Source organism: Chamaea fasciata, unplaced genomic scaffold, assembly GCF_029207755.1.
Source record: "Chamaea fasciata isolate MVZ Bird 193981 ecotype frontalis unplaced genomic scaffold, bChaFas1.0.hap1 SCAF_3, whole genome shotgun sequence".
NCBI lineage: Eukaryota > Metazoa > Chordata > Aves > Passeriformes > Sylviidae > Chamaea > Chamaea fasciata.
The window spans coordinates 13,542,300-13,556,385 of record NW_027094088.1 but is presented as its reverse complement, the minus strand read 5'-3'; the positions used below and the strand labels follow the sequence as shown (position 1 = coordinate 13,556,385).

Here is a 14,086-nt window from a genome sequence, read left to right as displayed (position 1 = left end):
ATTTTCAAGTGGTCTAATAAAAACATCAACACCATTTACAAACCTTACCTTGTCGATGTCTTTTCACCATTTGAGCTGTGACAACCCTGCTGCTAAAGTTCTATATAGGTAGGTTTTTTCCAGGGGATGAAAAAGGAATTCCTAAATATTTCTTTATATACGGTGCTTGTCAGAAAATAAACAAATGCCAGTATAATTAAAAGACTGGAGATCTTTCTAGAATTAGGCATAGCATCTACAAGGAGTAATTTGTGGGGAAACTATCCAGAGTATCCCAATTTAGATTTACAACTAAATGACAAACATCAGAGGCCTTATAAGATGGTACTGAACTTAGTATTGCTTGCCCAGTTGGAGAGGCTGCCTCATCATCTTCCTCTATCAGTACCAGGTCCATACCTTGTTAACAACTTGCCCTAATTCTGAAGATACACTGATTTTTTTTTCCTCCTCCAGTATCCAAAAGAATATCTACACAATTAAAGGAGATGGTGATACTTCAGCCATCTATACTCATTAAATTGTAAAAAGAAATTTAGGACAAATCACATTGCAAAGATTCTTAAAAGTGTTTTATTGCTTATATTTCCAAAATAAGATTGATTCATGATATAATCACCCAGAATTTTACGATTACTGCCCTAGCATACCTCTCAACAAATGGAACTTATAACAAAGATGTTTCCTCTTTTTTCCCTTCATTCCTTGCCATCACCCTCCTAAATTTTCATATTGTCATGTGTTACAAATGTGTGTTATCACAACTGTTTCAAGCCCACATGTTTCAATACCTGATATTAGCAAAGTTTCAGGATAGTTAACAAAATGAGGCTGGTTTTGCTGGTTGAGGATATGGCTCAACACTGAGAAATATTTTCTGTTACAAGCAACTTTTTATACATGTTGGTACACATATAAACACTTTCCACCAATTTGAACAAATATACACCATTGGATGTGCAGAAGTATTGTGTTTCACAAAACATAGTAATGATTATTTCTATACTAACTGGACAAATCTAATAAAAAGCAAAATATGAATGGAAAAATGTAGTCAAATGATTAGGTGATTAGTGTCTGGTGTTTAAATTCTGTTACATGGCTGTCTTGGTTTGGGAAGACAGGTATCTGCCAGGTAAAAGATGGAGACCTAACCCCTAACAATGGCACATTATTGAACATTAAATGTAGCTAATATATACAGGTTTGTTTTTATTTTTTAATATAGTTGTTAAACCTTTAAAAATATAAAAGTCTAAATGTTGCACAATGCTTGAAAAAATTTCTGGTTTGCTAAAAATATGCTCTCCATATCAGCTACTATTCATAATAAATATTAATAATATTTATAATTTTATCCTTTCATACCAAAAAACCCTTTGGTGTTGTGCAGACTACATAATTCATTCTGTGTAGAGAACAATCTACAATAATAATTCTGCACTAGCAATAAAAAATTATATATAGTTTCAAGGTTCACTTAATAAAAAATGTCATTTTAAGGTAACTGCAACCAGGATATCTACTGATTAGGAATAAGATAGTAATAGTTAAAAAAGAAATCATATATACCAGGAACTGTTAAGAAACAAAAGGATCAGTCATACAGCAAACAAGACAAAATGATCTCATAAAACAGAAATCAGCAGATTGTTTTTCCTACTTGCTTAAAACTTTTCCTAAGTAAGAAGACTTAGAGCTCCAGAACACACACAAGCCTTTAAATGGTATCCTACCTACACAGGTACAGGGTCTTTCCAGACATGAAGAGGAATGGGACACTACAGATTTGTATTTACCGTCTTTGCATCACATGAACTTTCTAGGTACGGAAACACTAAATCAGCCAAGACACCAACAAACCTAGAAGTTTGTTTCTAATTTAATTATTTAGGAAAATACAACCATGCAGACTGGATTTCTGATTTCTACAAAGAATAGGCACCCCCTAACAAATGCTTAAGATTAATAGAACTGTATTATTCATCATATGTAACAGAGATTAAATGGCTTTTAATAACCAGCTTCTTATCATAAAAATATATTTACACAATGTCTGTGAACAAGTGTCCTTGTAGCAAAACCAGATGTTTATTTATGGAGGAAAAAATTCTTGCCCCTACTGCATTATTTCCTCTGGGAGAAGGGAAGTAAACGTGGCTGGCATTCTTTACATAAAGAAACAAACAAACAAAAAAAAAAACCCCAAAAAAAACCAAACAAAAAAAACCCAACAACAACAACAAAAAAAGCTGAAAGAAACCCCACATTTCTCATTGGCTTTTATTCTTCCTCATTCCTTTGTCCAATTCTTATCTCAGATATGCTCCAAGTGATTAATATAAAAAGAAACTCTCAAGGCAAAGACTTGCTAAAGTTAGTGCTATTCCCATGTAAAACGTACATCAAGCTGAGAACTGACCCTGCACAGATTATCTCCAGAGAGTCTCTACTGAACCATATCACACTTTTTTCCCCATGTCTGGTGGTTTAGAATACAGCTCTTTGAGAACAGAAAAAGGCATACCACAAAATGTGGTTGTTATTTCATCCTGAACACAACCTATAGCTATAGCCTCTTCTATCACTGCCAAAGCTTTACATCTTCCACAAAACCAGGAAACAAACTTAGAAAATGGTCAGCCTGTACTTTAGGGTAGCACTCCTTACCTTGATAACCATGAAATATTTACTGTAAGAATATACCTACCTTATGTTAGTGAAAAATTTTACATTTACTTGCATTATTTATACATACATTAAACTATACTGATGGCATTAAAATAAAGAAAATCATGTAATACCTTTACTTTTACCTATGGATTTGGTGAAATGGTTCCATGAAGAGAGCATTTCCAGACAAAAAGAGAATAAAGAAGAAGAGAGAAACAACAGTAAGAGTCATGAGTACATGTAAATGCAATAGTATCTGAACATGAAGAGACAAGGTATAAGGTGTCTCAAGACAAATGGAGATGCAATCAGTGTCATTTTAGGGATTTAGTTTACTTCTTCCCAATCACGTACATGCAGAAAAACACAGAAATAACCCATGCTAAGATAAGAAAGATTGTCACAAAGGTAACATGGACAATGGTTAGGAGGAAAAAAAGTCACTGGTTTTGTTAGGTAGCAAAATTGTACTCTCAGCATTCCAGAAGCGAGGAGCAGGTGCTTTCTGCACATTTCCAATCAGCCATGCATTAATGCAAAGGGGCTCTTCAATGTGTACAATGTTACAAGAGGAGCTTCTTTCAGGAGCGATCTGTAGAGTGGTCTTGCACTTTGTTTATGTTTCATAGGATCACCCATATTTGTATTTTCTGATAAATGCACGAAATTTTCTTAATCACTTTCTTATTTCTCTCACCTCTTTTTAGTTATAGCATTACAAGAGGGGGAGTTGAGGAGGCAGGAAGGACAAAAGCTTACAGAGCAAACAAAAAAACCCAAAAAAACCCCAAAAAATGAAATAAGAATAAGATGTGATCAAAACCATGTGTTTCTTTGCAGCCAAAGACAGCTTTCAAGCATTTGCCCATCGGTTGCAGTGATGGATTCAAAGCAGCTACAGAACAAGAAGAAACAATGAAAGCAGAGTGGAAAAGGAACAGAGCCCATACCTTGGTCGCCCATCATCAGGTGCGCCAGACCTTGAAGGGAAACAAGAGCACAGTCAGCAATGAACAAGGGAGCACGGGAAGGTGGTGTTGTCACACTGACAAAAATGTTTTGTGACAGGCATCTGTTTCCTATAAGATGTCTGTATCACACAGGGAAATCAAAGAGCATTTTTCAACCACTGGTTGGAATGCTTTGGGCTACGAGTAACAGAACTGCAATTCAAACACTGGGTGCTGTTTTATTGCGTATTTTTTTCTGCGCAGTATTTGTAACAGAAAATAATAAAATGCTTTCAAATCCAACCAATTCCTTAAATAGTCCGTGTGTCTTTATCATATTTTGATTATATTGCTTTGAACACTTTGCTGAGAGGACTTCCTGTCCTCTACATGTGAAATGATGTTTAAACCCTAGAGAAGTTTAAACCTGAAAAATGGGCTGGGTCTGATCTTTTTCCCCTCATAAAAATGAACATTTCAGGTAATTAAATAAAATTTCTTCATGACATTGAAATGGTAATGCAAAGAATGTCTCCTTATTTGTGTGAAACGTGACAGTAAAATGAATTTGTTCCAGAGAAGGCAAATTATTACATATGCAATATAAAATACATAGTAATAAAGAAAATTTCAGTGACAGCCTCTTAAACTGCTTCATAAATCTGTAAGAAATGGATTTTGCTTTATACTTGTATTGTGAGATGAAACTCCATCACACCAGAATAGGTCTAGTGACATTTCAAAGCAGATGTCCATAATGATAATCACTCATCCAGAGCCAAATTTTGTTACTCCTCCAGGAAAAATATTCATCTTTTTTAATTCATGATAATAAAATGATACTTAAATCTCACTGAATATAATGTGATGTTGGGAGAATATTTTTATTAGATATATGAAGGTTTTCCATTTTTTATGTCTGATTTAAAAAACAGGTGTATTATTGTTGAATTTAGCTGTTTTAGAATCCATTTCAGAAATTAGTGGTTGCTCATATGTTAAATGTGCTCCTCTTCTCAAAAAGCTATACATTATTTTCTTAATTGCAATTAATTGAATTTAATTCACACAAAGAAGGTGAGCAATAAAATATCCTGCTCTTTATTGGGAAGCAGACTTCCTAGAGAGAAAGGTTCTGTGATTTCTAATTCACAAGGAAAATTAGGTGCACAAATGGCTCACGCTACTTGGGGGTAGTGCAAAGAAGATACTCCTGACTGCAATCAGTCTAAATTATTTGTCTCTTATCAGTTCTAAATCTCAAGTGATGTTCCAAGTAGACGAACAACGGTTTTGTTGAATTATTGTTTTTTAATGTCACCTATTTTAGAGGAGTAGTTAAAGTGAAGGGCCTGATGTGCCTCATCTCTTGTGCAATAAATTCTGTTTCCAAATACAGAGCTCTGCAGCTGGTGGGATTACCTGGGGCTCATAGCAATGTAAACGAAAGCTGACTGCGATCCTGAAGGGATGCTTGCATCAGCATTGCTTGGGAAACATCACACAGCTGCACTGGCAGTTTGCAGCTTGTGAAAGAGAATAAGAAATGTTTCTATGGGAATTCTTTCTCTGTCAGTGTTGCTGCAAGAGAGGCTTGCTGAATACACAGAGTATAAAGACCAGGTGATATTTTCTAATTCTTTTAGTGCTGGGTGTCCTTGCTTGGATCTCCTGTCACATGGCCTTTTGGAAGTATCAGTTTCTTCTTGTGATTGATTAATTTGTCTTATGAGTGTTAAATTTAGGTGTTGGCAACTACAGTAAGAAATCTCAGTCTTTTGACTTGACCCTAACTGTATTTGATGAAGGAAAATTGAAACCAATTGAACACTGCAACATCTTTTTCTTTAATTAAACAGTGACTTTTCAGCCACTACTTTATATGAGATCTTTCAAACAAATCTCTGTCCTGTCTCCCAGGGGCATGCAAAGAAAATGATCTCTTACTAGCTCACATTTACATATGAACTTCACAGCTATATGAACCTAAACAAAAGTCTAGCTTCAGATTATCACTGCTTGATAGTTACTATTTTTGTTGAAACGATATGTGAAATTGGTAAGTTGCAAGTAGATTACTCTTACATAATTTGAAAAAAAGTAAATAGCAGAAGTAGCTCTCGAAAACATCATAAAAACTACTTGAATTTTAAGAGTCACTCAATGAAAAAAGGCAGTCGAATGTAAAAGACATACACTGCTCAAACCAATCATCTACCAATTCAAAAATTCAGTACTACTCAAGACACTGTACTTTGTTTCACTCTTTGTGTTACTTTATTTGCAAGCAGTAAGGTCACCAATACTTCCTTGCTAAAGGCACATGATGATACTTACCTTATTTTATATTTTTGCAATCTATGGACTAAAGCTATTGAAGAGTGCAGAATTACTAGTACTGTACCTGTTCATTCCACAAAGTGGTTTAAAATGATATAGCTAAATCTGCCATGATAGCAATCACTGCTAGATTTGCAAAATGAAAGTCTGCTTATATTAATTAGACGTGGGAAGTTTTATCCTTAAGTAGCCACATATAGGCATCCCACACAATGAAAATACTCATTTGTGCACCATTACTTCAATTTCTTTGTGAATTAGGAATTCAAGATTTAGAAGGAATCCCCCATGTGTGATCCACTCCAACTCTCTCCTGAACTTGGCTCTGAGAGGTAAGAGTTAAGGAGCACAGGATGGGATAGTGGAAGGTGATAAGAAGATAGGATATTGTCGTAGTTTGGTGTGTGAGTTCCATGCAGAGCACAGGCCAAAACAAAATTTAAACCTGCAGTGAAGGTATTAAAATGTAGTACAACCTCAGTAAAATGAAAACACAGTAGCCTTTTTACCAGCAGTATACACAAAATTGAATACTACATATTTCTGTTTGCTTATATTGCCTAATTTACAGAGATGCTCAGATATCACAGAGATCAAAGATGAAAAAATTTAGCTCACATTTCAAGGTGTGCTTTGGATGCACAATTCTATGCTTCCACTTTTTACATATTCATGCTTTGTAAATTTAATGTATGCATAAGTATCCAGACCTGCATCGGAATAAATTTAAGGTTGCAGTTTTAAGAATTAGGTTCCGGTAAAGTCTGGATTAACTGTTATCCAGGTTTCATCTTGTACTGCTGTGTATAAATGAATATGTGAAATGCTATTGAACCTCCTTATCTAGTTATACTGAACCTAATTCAAATTTTGAGACTCACGTTGACACCAGTAAGAGTTTTATGCACAGATCAAATACAAGATTAGGTAGTTATTTCTAGGCTTTTACATTTTCCAGCTAGAATTTCTATCCCAGTGTTGTTGAATACATTTTTATCTCACAATGAAAATGAAATTTTATTGACGTGCAAGAGCATGACAGTGCCCACAAGTAAAGCAACAGAATTGTTCAAATTTACCTTCTCCTTGGGAAAATTTACATATTAGTAAAATTGCCAAGCATGATCGTCTGTGTGCTAAATCTAAGCACCTGTCTTCACCCTTGAATACAGCAGCATAGAGAAATGAAGCACGAGTGCTTCAAGGGTTCTTGATAAAACCACCCCTGAACAGGGAGGCAGCGGCCCATGGTGAGTTGAAACCTGAATGAACTTAGGCCCCAGAGTGGCTCACATGAGCACCCTGGGTCAGAGTCATTCCAGGATAGTCAATTTGCATATGAGTTAGTTTACAAAGTCCTTTCATTTAAAATAGCTTTTAAAATATTGGAATTAAATAAAATTAAAGCAATTTTTCAGTTTAGATAGGTAAACTATTTTTTTCAAATAGAAAACTGTTTATCCAGTATGCAAAGATTCACCCCAATGAGATATTTAAAGATATTTGCACATAAAAAAGCACCTGCACTTTTGGCTTATAAGCAAAAAGACATTAAAATTATCATATATTTGCATGTTTTACCAGCTGATAGACCTACTTACCCAATATTCAGGATAGATGGCATTTTGCCTTAGTTTCCACTGCCCTATGCTATACTTTCTTTAAAGGGTCTTAATTACATACCAACAAAATTATTAAAATCACATGCTGCTTCTTTCACAATGTCCAAAAGGCAAGTGCATTATGCTGACAAGTTAGACAGAAAACCTTTTTTCCTAAAGCTTTGTGCTGTAAAGAATATTAGAGTAAGCAAGGTTTGTGGTATTAAAGAGAAAAGCGCTTTCCATTTTCCTAAGCAATTAAAAGACGGGAATTTAACATGCATTACCATCTTATTGGGAGGATTTAGGCTCCACATTGATGAGACAAGTAATTTCTTGAAGTGTTTTTCATACAGAACATGAGAAGAAATCAATCCTGCAAATCTCCAGAAAGATTTTGGATATGGTTTCAGTCACATGAGTACAAATCCTATTGTTTCAGTGGGGATATTCTGGAATTAAAGCAATAAGGCCAAGGAGCTTTGCCTGTGTTCTGTATGAAAAAAAAAAAATCACACTTATTTAATAAACTTGTATGCTTTCATAGGGGAAAAAATACAACTTACCGTACTGAATGATATGTGTACTTTTATAACATTAAGCAGAAGGAAAATAAACCCCACTGAACAGAGGGGAAAAACAAGAACTTAGGAAAATAAGGTAGAAAGCACCCACCTTCCACATAGTTGTCTTCTGTAAGCACATAACAGGGAAGGAGAGAAAAGGAAAACATTCATTAAGCAGCATGCAGACTGGAACTTGCCATTGCATGTCTCTATCATGCAAGGCATCAAACACAACATGCAAGTGCTCCATTGCTATAATCCAGAGGGAAAAAAACCAAAAGCACCAGGGAAGCAGTGTTTCCTCTACTTAACAAAATGTATGTGATATGAAACAAAATACTCTTGCCAAAGTGCAAATACTGTACAGGATTTAGTGCAGCTCTTTGTACATGCAACTATTATTATTGTTATTGATCAGTTATTCATCTTCTTGTAAGACTTTCATAACTATTTATTTTAAAACCACCAGTCATTTGTGATAGGGATTCTAAAGTCATTTTGTTCAATTTTCCCATTCTGAATTTTCCTGAATGATGAAGTAGATGATTTTAAACTTCAGATAACTTAAATCTTGAATATGCTGTGAATATGTTACCACAGGCAGCATGGCTGATCCTGCAGCCATTAGAGAGGCACTCTGGTCAAATCTCCATATCTGGCAGGGAAAAAGTGGAACTTAAACTGGGTAGAGTAACTCAGAATTGTTGGATCATGTCCTACAGAATTAGTCAGCATCAGAATCTTGCACATTGTAAAAAATCAATCAATTCTCTGCCTGGTAGAGCCAGCAAAGGCCACAGCAGTGCCAAGGATGGGTTCTGCCCCTCAGTTAGATCAAAGGCCATTTAGCCTAAGCAACGATGTTTACCATTGTTTATGCCCAACCCAGCATCAATATGGGGTACAGGAAAGGAGGTTCTCCCAAAGCTTACAAAGCAAAAGGGCACTAAGAACTGAGCCTCAGTTAATAAAGTGGGCAGAATTTAAAGCTGAGAAACAGGCTCAGTGTCCTAAAACTCATGTTAGTGTCTATAGGCTTCTGCTAATCCACTGAGGAGGTGATTTTGAGGGAGCATTTCTGTGCTACCCATTATGATCATGGCTGAGCAGAGGATAGGAGAGAGAAAATGGGAAAGGAAAAATAATGAAGGAAAGCCATCACAGAAGTCAAGGAGATGGACGCTGTGGAACCAACAGAGAGACAGGGAAGGGTGACAACACAGCAGTCTGACTGCTTGAGAGATTTCTTGCTGCAGTTTATGTCATCTCCACCAGCTCTTCCAGGGGAGGGAACCTATAGAAGGCAGTGCAAATTGAAGGCCTGTTCTGCCCTTATTGGTCATATCTCATAGAGTCATCATCCCATAGGAACAAAGCCTTTTCAAGTGACCACGAAACTAAACTAATTTTAAAATATTGTAACCCAATAAAAAAGATAAGAAAACAAGTTATACAGAACTGGGATTAATGATATTTTTTAAGCACAGCCATTGCCTCCCGGAATGTGTCACTTATCATTGTGAAAAGCCTTTATATGTTAATGCCAGAAAGCAATGAAAAAGGTCATCAAAACATGTCAGTATTCCAACAAATAATTTGAAAAATTTACTACTTTAAAAATAACAAGTGCTATAAATGATGAGCAATAAGGGTTCAAGGTTTAGTTATACAGTTAGATATTATAATTTCCTTTTTTCATTCACACTCTAAATCAAGAAATAGAATAAAATTCACTGAGATGATGAGGAACAGCCAGTTTCACAAGACAAAGATATTATGTTCTATACACAATGAAAATAGGAGTGATATTTGGAGCGGCTCTTAGCAAAACTTTTCTGGGAAAGCCTTCTACCTTTAACTGCATACAGTAATTTCCTTTCTTTAAGTAAAAAAAAACCCACCCACACTCAATGAAGAATAAATTAGTTGTTTCAATTGTTGTATAACTTCAGGCTCTTTCATCTAATTCTGGTTATCACAGTGTTGGAATACTGCAATACCAACATTGCTATGGAGTTCTTTTTGATTGCCATGTTTAGCTTAACAGAACTTTTAAAAGCCAGTATATGAACTTGCTGACAGGCCAGTTCGGTTCCTCATGATGTCAGACTCAAAGAAAAGGTTTCTGAAAATGACATCATAGGCAGTATCAGATGGTTAAGCTCATCTGGATACAGGGTTTAGCAAATTTTATTTTGTATCATGAGACCTCCTCTTGGCAATAATCAGTCAGTATGCCTTTTTTTGCTGACTTTCACCAGAAAGATTTATACTAGCCGAGCAGCTTTCCCTAAATGTCTGATTGATTAAACTTCTAGTGATAGCAAGTTAAGCTGTCAAAACATTTTGAATTAAATAAAATGAAAAAAGTTGAATTTCTACTCTGTGAATTAAACAGTGTATACCACCAAACCCCTATGCACTAATAAACAACAATGAAAATTCATTCCTCCACAGGTTTTAGTCATGGTAAGTTAAGCCATCTTAAACAGTTTTGCGACCTAAGAAAAAAATTAGTTCAGCTTCTCTCTGGTACTTTACAAGGCTTTTCATAAGATTAGCATTAAGAACTTTAATTAAGGTAGTTTGTTTTTGATAGCTGATATATTTCCGTATCACTAACACTTCACCTGGCTTTCCTGATTTCCATTTTCTAGGCATGGCCAATTCTTCCAAGCAGAATCTAAAAAGCCAGAAGGCCCAAATTCTAGCCTTTCTTTTTATGCATTTTGCTTACTCCAGCCATTCTTAAAACAAAACAAAACAAAACAAAACAAAACAAAACAAAAAAAAAAAAAAAAAAAAGGAAAAAAGACAGATCATTGAAAGCCATGTATACTATCAAATTGCAGTTCAGAGGGTGAAAAATTTTCCTCATTTAAATCAGGAGTAACTGCATTTATGTCACTAGATTTGCATTGGTGTTAAACTTCTGTACCTGGAGGAGAGTAGAGCCATACTACACATTTCTGTAGCTGATGATGATTCAGCCATGCACAGACTTTACCCATATTTCTATTCATCCACTCTGAGGGACTTTATCGTCTACTGAGTAGCTCTGTTGACAGCAGTGGAACCCAAGGTTTTCAGGACCCAAAATGCCAACACCCAATGCTTCAGGCAGTGGCCCAGAGCAGCTCTTTCCTTTTCTGCACCAGCTGATTGTACCAAGGACTTTTCACCCTGAAATCAGGCGACTTTCTCTTCAGCATTCTGACTTCAAAGAGAAGTGGGAATTTTTCTATTTTTCACATTGCACCAAGCTCCTCACTTGAGGAACTAGAGAGTTCTTACTCATGGAAAATGCTTATTTCCAAGACCTTACCCCATGCCCACCACCAAAAAAATTAATTGCCCTGCTACTTTTTGCGTTTGCAACCTAATTCCTCCAACCAAAGTCTGCTCTCAGTGCAATGTGTGTAATCTGTTGACTGTGCATATCGAACCAAATACTGAGTTGATACAAATCGGGTGTGACACAGTTGAAATCAGAGGAACTGTACAACTTACCCAAGCTGTGAATCTGGCTTATAATCTCCAGATGAATTGTCTCAGGCTGTCCCTACTGAACTGAGAGCAGATTCTGCTCCATATTTTTTTTTGCAGCAAAAGCGCAACCAAATCTAATTATTTTAGTGCATCACTGTGATTTAGTGATATGAAAATGGGAATCACATTTTTACTAATTAAAGAATTGTCTTAAATATTTAGTGGAAACCCTGGTTTAAAAAAATAAAAACAACAAAACCTGACTCCCTCTATGCTTAGTGGTTATTTCTATTACATTTTTTCCATCTGCTAGAGAATTTACATCTTAGCCACGCAATTATGCAAGAACTGTATTTTCATGACAAAAAGAAGAAATAGTATTTTGAAATTACAAAACCAGAAACAACACTATAAGAAATAGCATATTAGCAGAGGCATTCTTTATAGCACTTTTTGTTTTTCTCGTGACAATTTAGTTCACAATCACATCCCGCAAGGAAGGATATAACATACTGAAGACATATTTTATGAAATTTTAAAACTGATTCAAAAGCATGGCAAGTGGTGAAATAGCATGAAATAAAGCTATCTTATGAAGGTGTCTTGCAACAAAATTGATGGCTAGAAGTTTAAGATACAATATTTTGTTTTTCTCAAATAATAATGCATAATTATACTTCTCTCTAAATTTATCTACTGAACAAAACTGTACCCAGAAGTATCATATCAGGGGGCAGCTTTATCTGTAGAACTGCTCCCAACATTTCTTGGACAGTGTAATTTAGCCTGTCCCATCCGTTTCTCAGATTGGTAGAGAAATAGTTTTATTGACATGGGGTTTAAAACAAAATATTTGGGAAGGATATAAAAAGAGGAAGTATATTATAAAGCATGAATAGTCATTTAGCCAATAATGACGAACTAAAGCAATATCTTGAATATCTATGGTCATGAGCATTGATGCTCTCAAGTGCTGTGTATCTGACAAATTCCATTAGGATTATCTGCATTTTTTTAGAAATGTACTTTTGAAAAATGTACTGCACCTACTGATTGCCATTATTGACTGTAATTATGAATAATCAGAAATGGATTATAAAGATACAGTACAATATCTAGTAGAGTACTCTGATTTTGTTGCAGCCTTCTTGAGTATTGAGTAAAAACAGGGAAACAGCATTTCCTAATCCTGTTGAGATTCTTACACAAAATCTAGGAATCTACCAGAATCTAAGCAAGAGGGTTCAGGAGTTCCTACACTTCCACATGGCTCCTTTAGGTCTGAAATCAATGTGCAGCCCCTCTTAGCCTCCACACAGTCTTGGATAGATCCATTCAGAGGACTTTCCAGTGGAGTTGGTAGAAATATGACAGGGCCCCATTTTAATTTCATTGTCTACCTACATCTCTTTGAGGATACCTTCTTTTCTGGATTGTCCTGTTCACGACTTAGGAGGAAGGGGAGATCCTGTGATGAGAACTAATGGGCTTCCTTGACTGAAGATAAAGACAAGGCTTTCTGCCAAATGAGGATCATTAGGGCACAATTAGATGTTTTTACCAGCTTTTTACAGTCATCAGCACAAATTCAGATTGCTTCTGTAAATCCTAGTAACATCCATGAATTTATTCTAAGTGAGGCCATCTTTTCTGGAGAGTATCCCCAGTGCTTTGAAAATGAAATAATGACAAGAGCATTTAAGTTAAGCTACTGTAGATGAGCTCCAAGTGTGAAGCAGCAAGGAAGGGGCACAGTGCAAGTTTTGAGTGCACAATCAAAGAAATAATGAACAGAAAAAGCAAAGAAATAATGAACAGAAATAGAAAATGGCATTAATTTTTGTGGCATAACTAAAACCATTACTGTGTTTAGTTCCAGTGGTCATATATTTAAAATTAAGTAAAAAAATGAGAGAGGTTTCAGAGAGAAAACCTTTCCCCACAGTCATTCATTTCATTAAAACCCTTAGAAAACTCAGCAACCATGTCTCTAGAAAGGAAGCCCTTAGATTCTCAATCTGTTGAATATATCCAAGATAAGATAAAGATGTGTCTGAACCCAGTCTATGACTATCAAAAGTTCCTGATAGCTTAGGATAGAAGTCTTTTCAACCAGACAAAGACAGTGATCAAGAGTCAGAAAAGTTCAAACTGAAAAGAAGACAAAAATATTCAATAAAGATAAAATAAGCATTGGCAATTCTAGGAAATTCTTCCTGAAGTCTTAAGACAGAGCTTTTCTCTAACAGAGACTGTATATCAATCATTGCTTTTGGGCTGCCTTGTACGAATCACTGGAAGAGATTCTGCCTTTTGCCATTTAGGAGGTCAGGTTAATATTTTCACTGTGGTACATTCTGGACAGTACTCCTATGAATCTATGAATTTTCTCTAGTTAAATGAGAACAGAAACCAAGCATAAACAGTACCAAATACTTTGACATCCTGTTAAAATGAAAAGTGTTCA

The 14,086-nt window shown here is 35.6% G+C and overlaps 1 protein-coding gene across 13 annotated transcripts in view; it reads right to left on the bottom strand.

Moving 5' to 3' along the window:
* The window catches only part of NRXN1 (neurexin 1), a 684,323-nt gene that overhangs the window by 599,841 nt on the left and 70,396 nt on the right, over window positions 1-14,086 (bottom strand). For 12 of the 13 annotated variants that reach the window (XM_066178062.1, XM_066178063.1, XM_066178065.1 and 9 more), the window contains exons 3-4: window positions 8,240-8,257; window positions 3,624-3,653 (exon numbers count right to left, since the gene is read on the bottom strand). In XM_066178062.1, the coding sequence (XP_066034159.1) occupies window positions 3,624-3,653; window positions 8,240-8,257 (48 nt within the window). The remainder of the gene's footprint in view (window positions 1-3,623; window positions 3,654-8,239; window positions 8,258-14,086) is intronic. The other variant, XM_066178075.1, reaches the window with a different exon arrangement.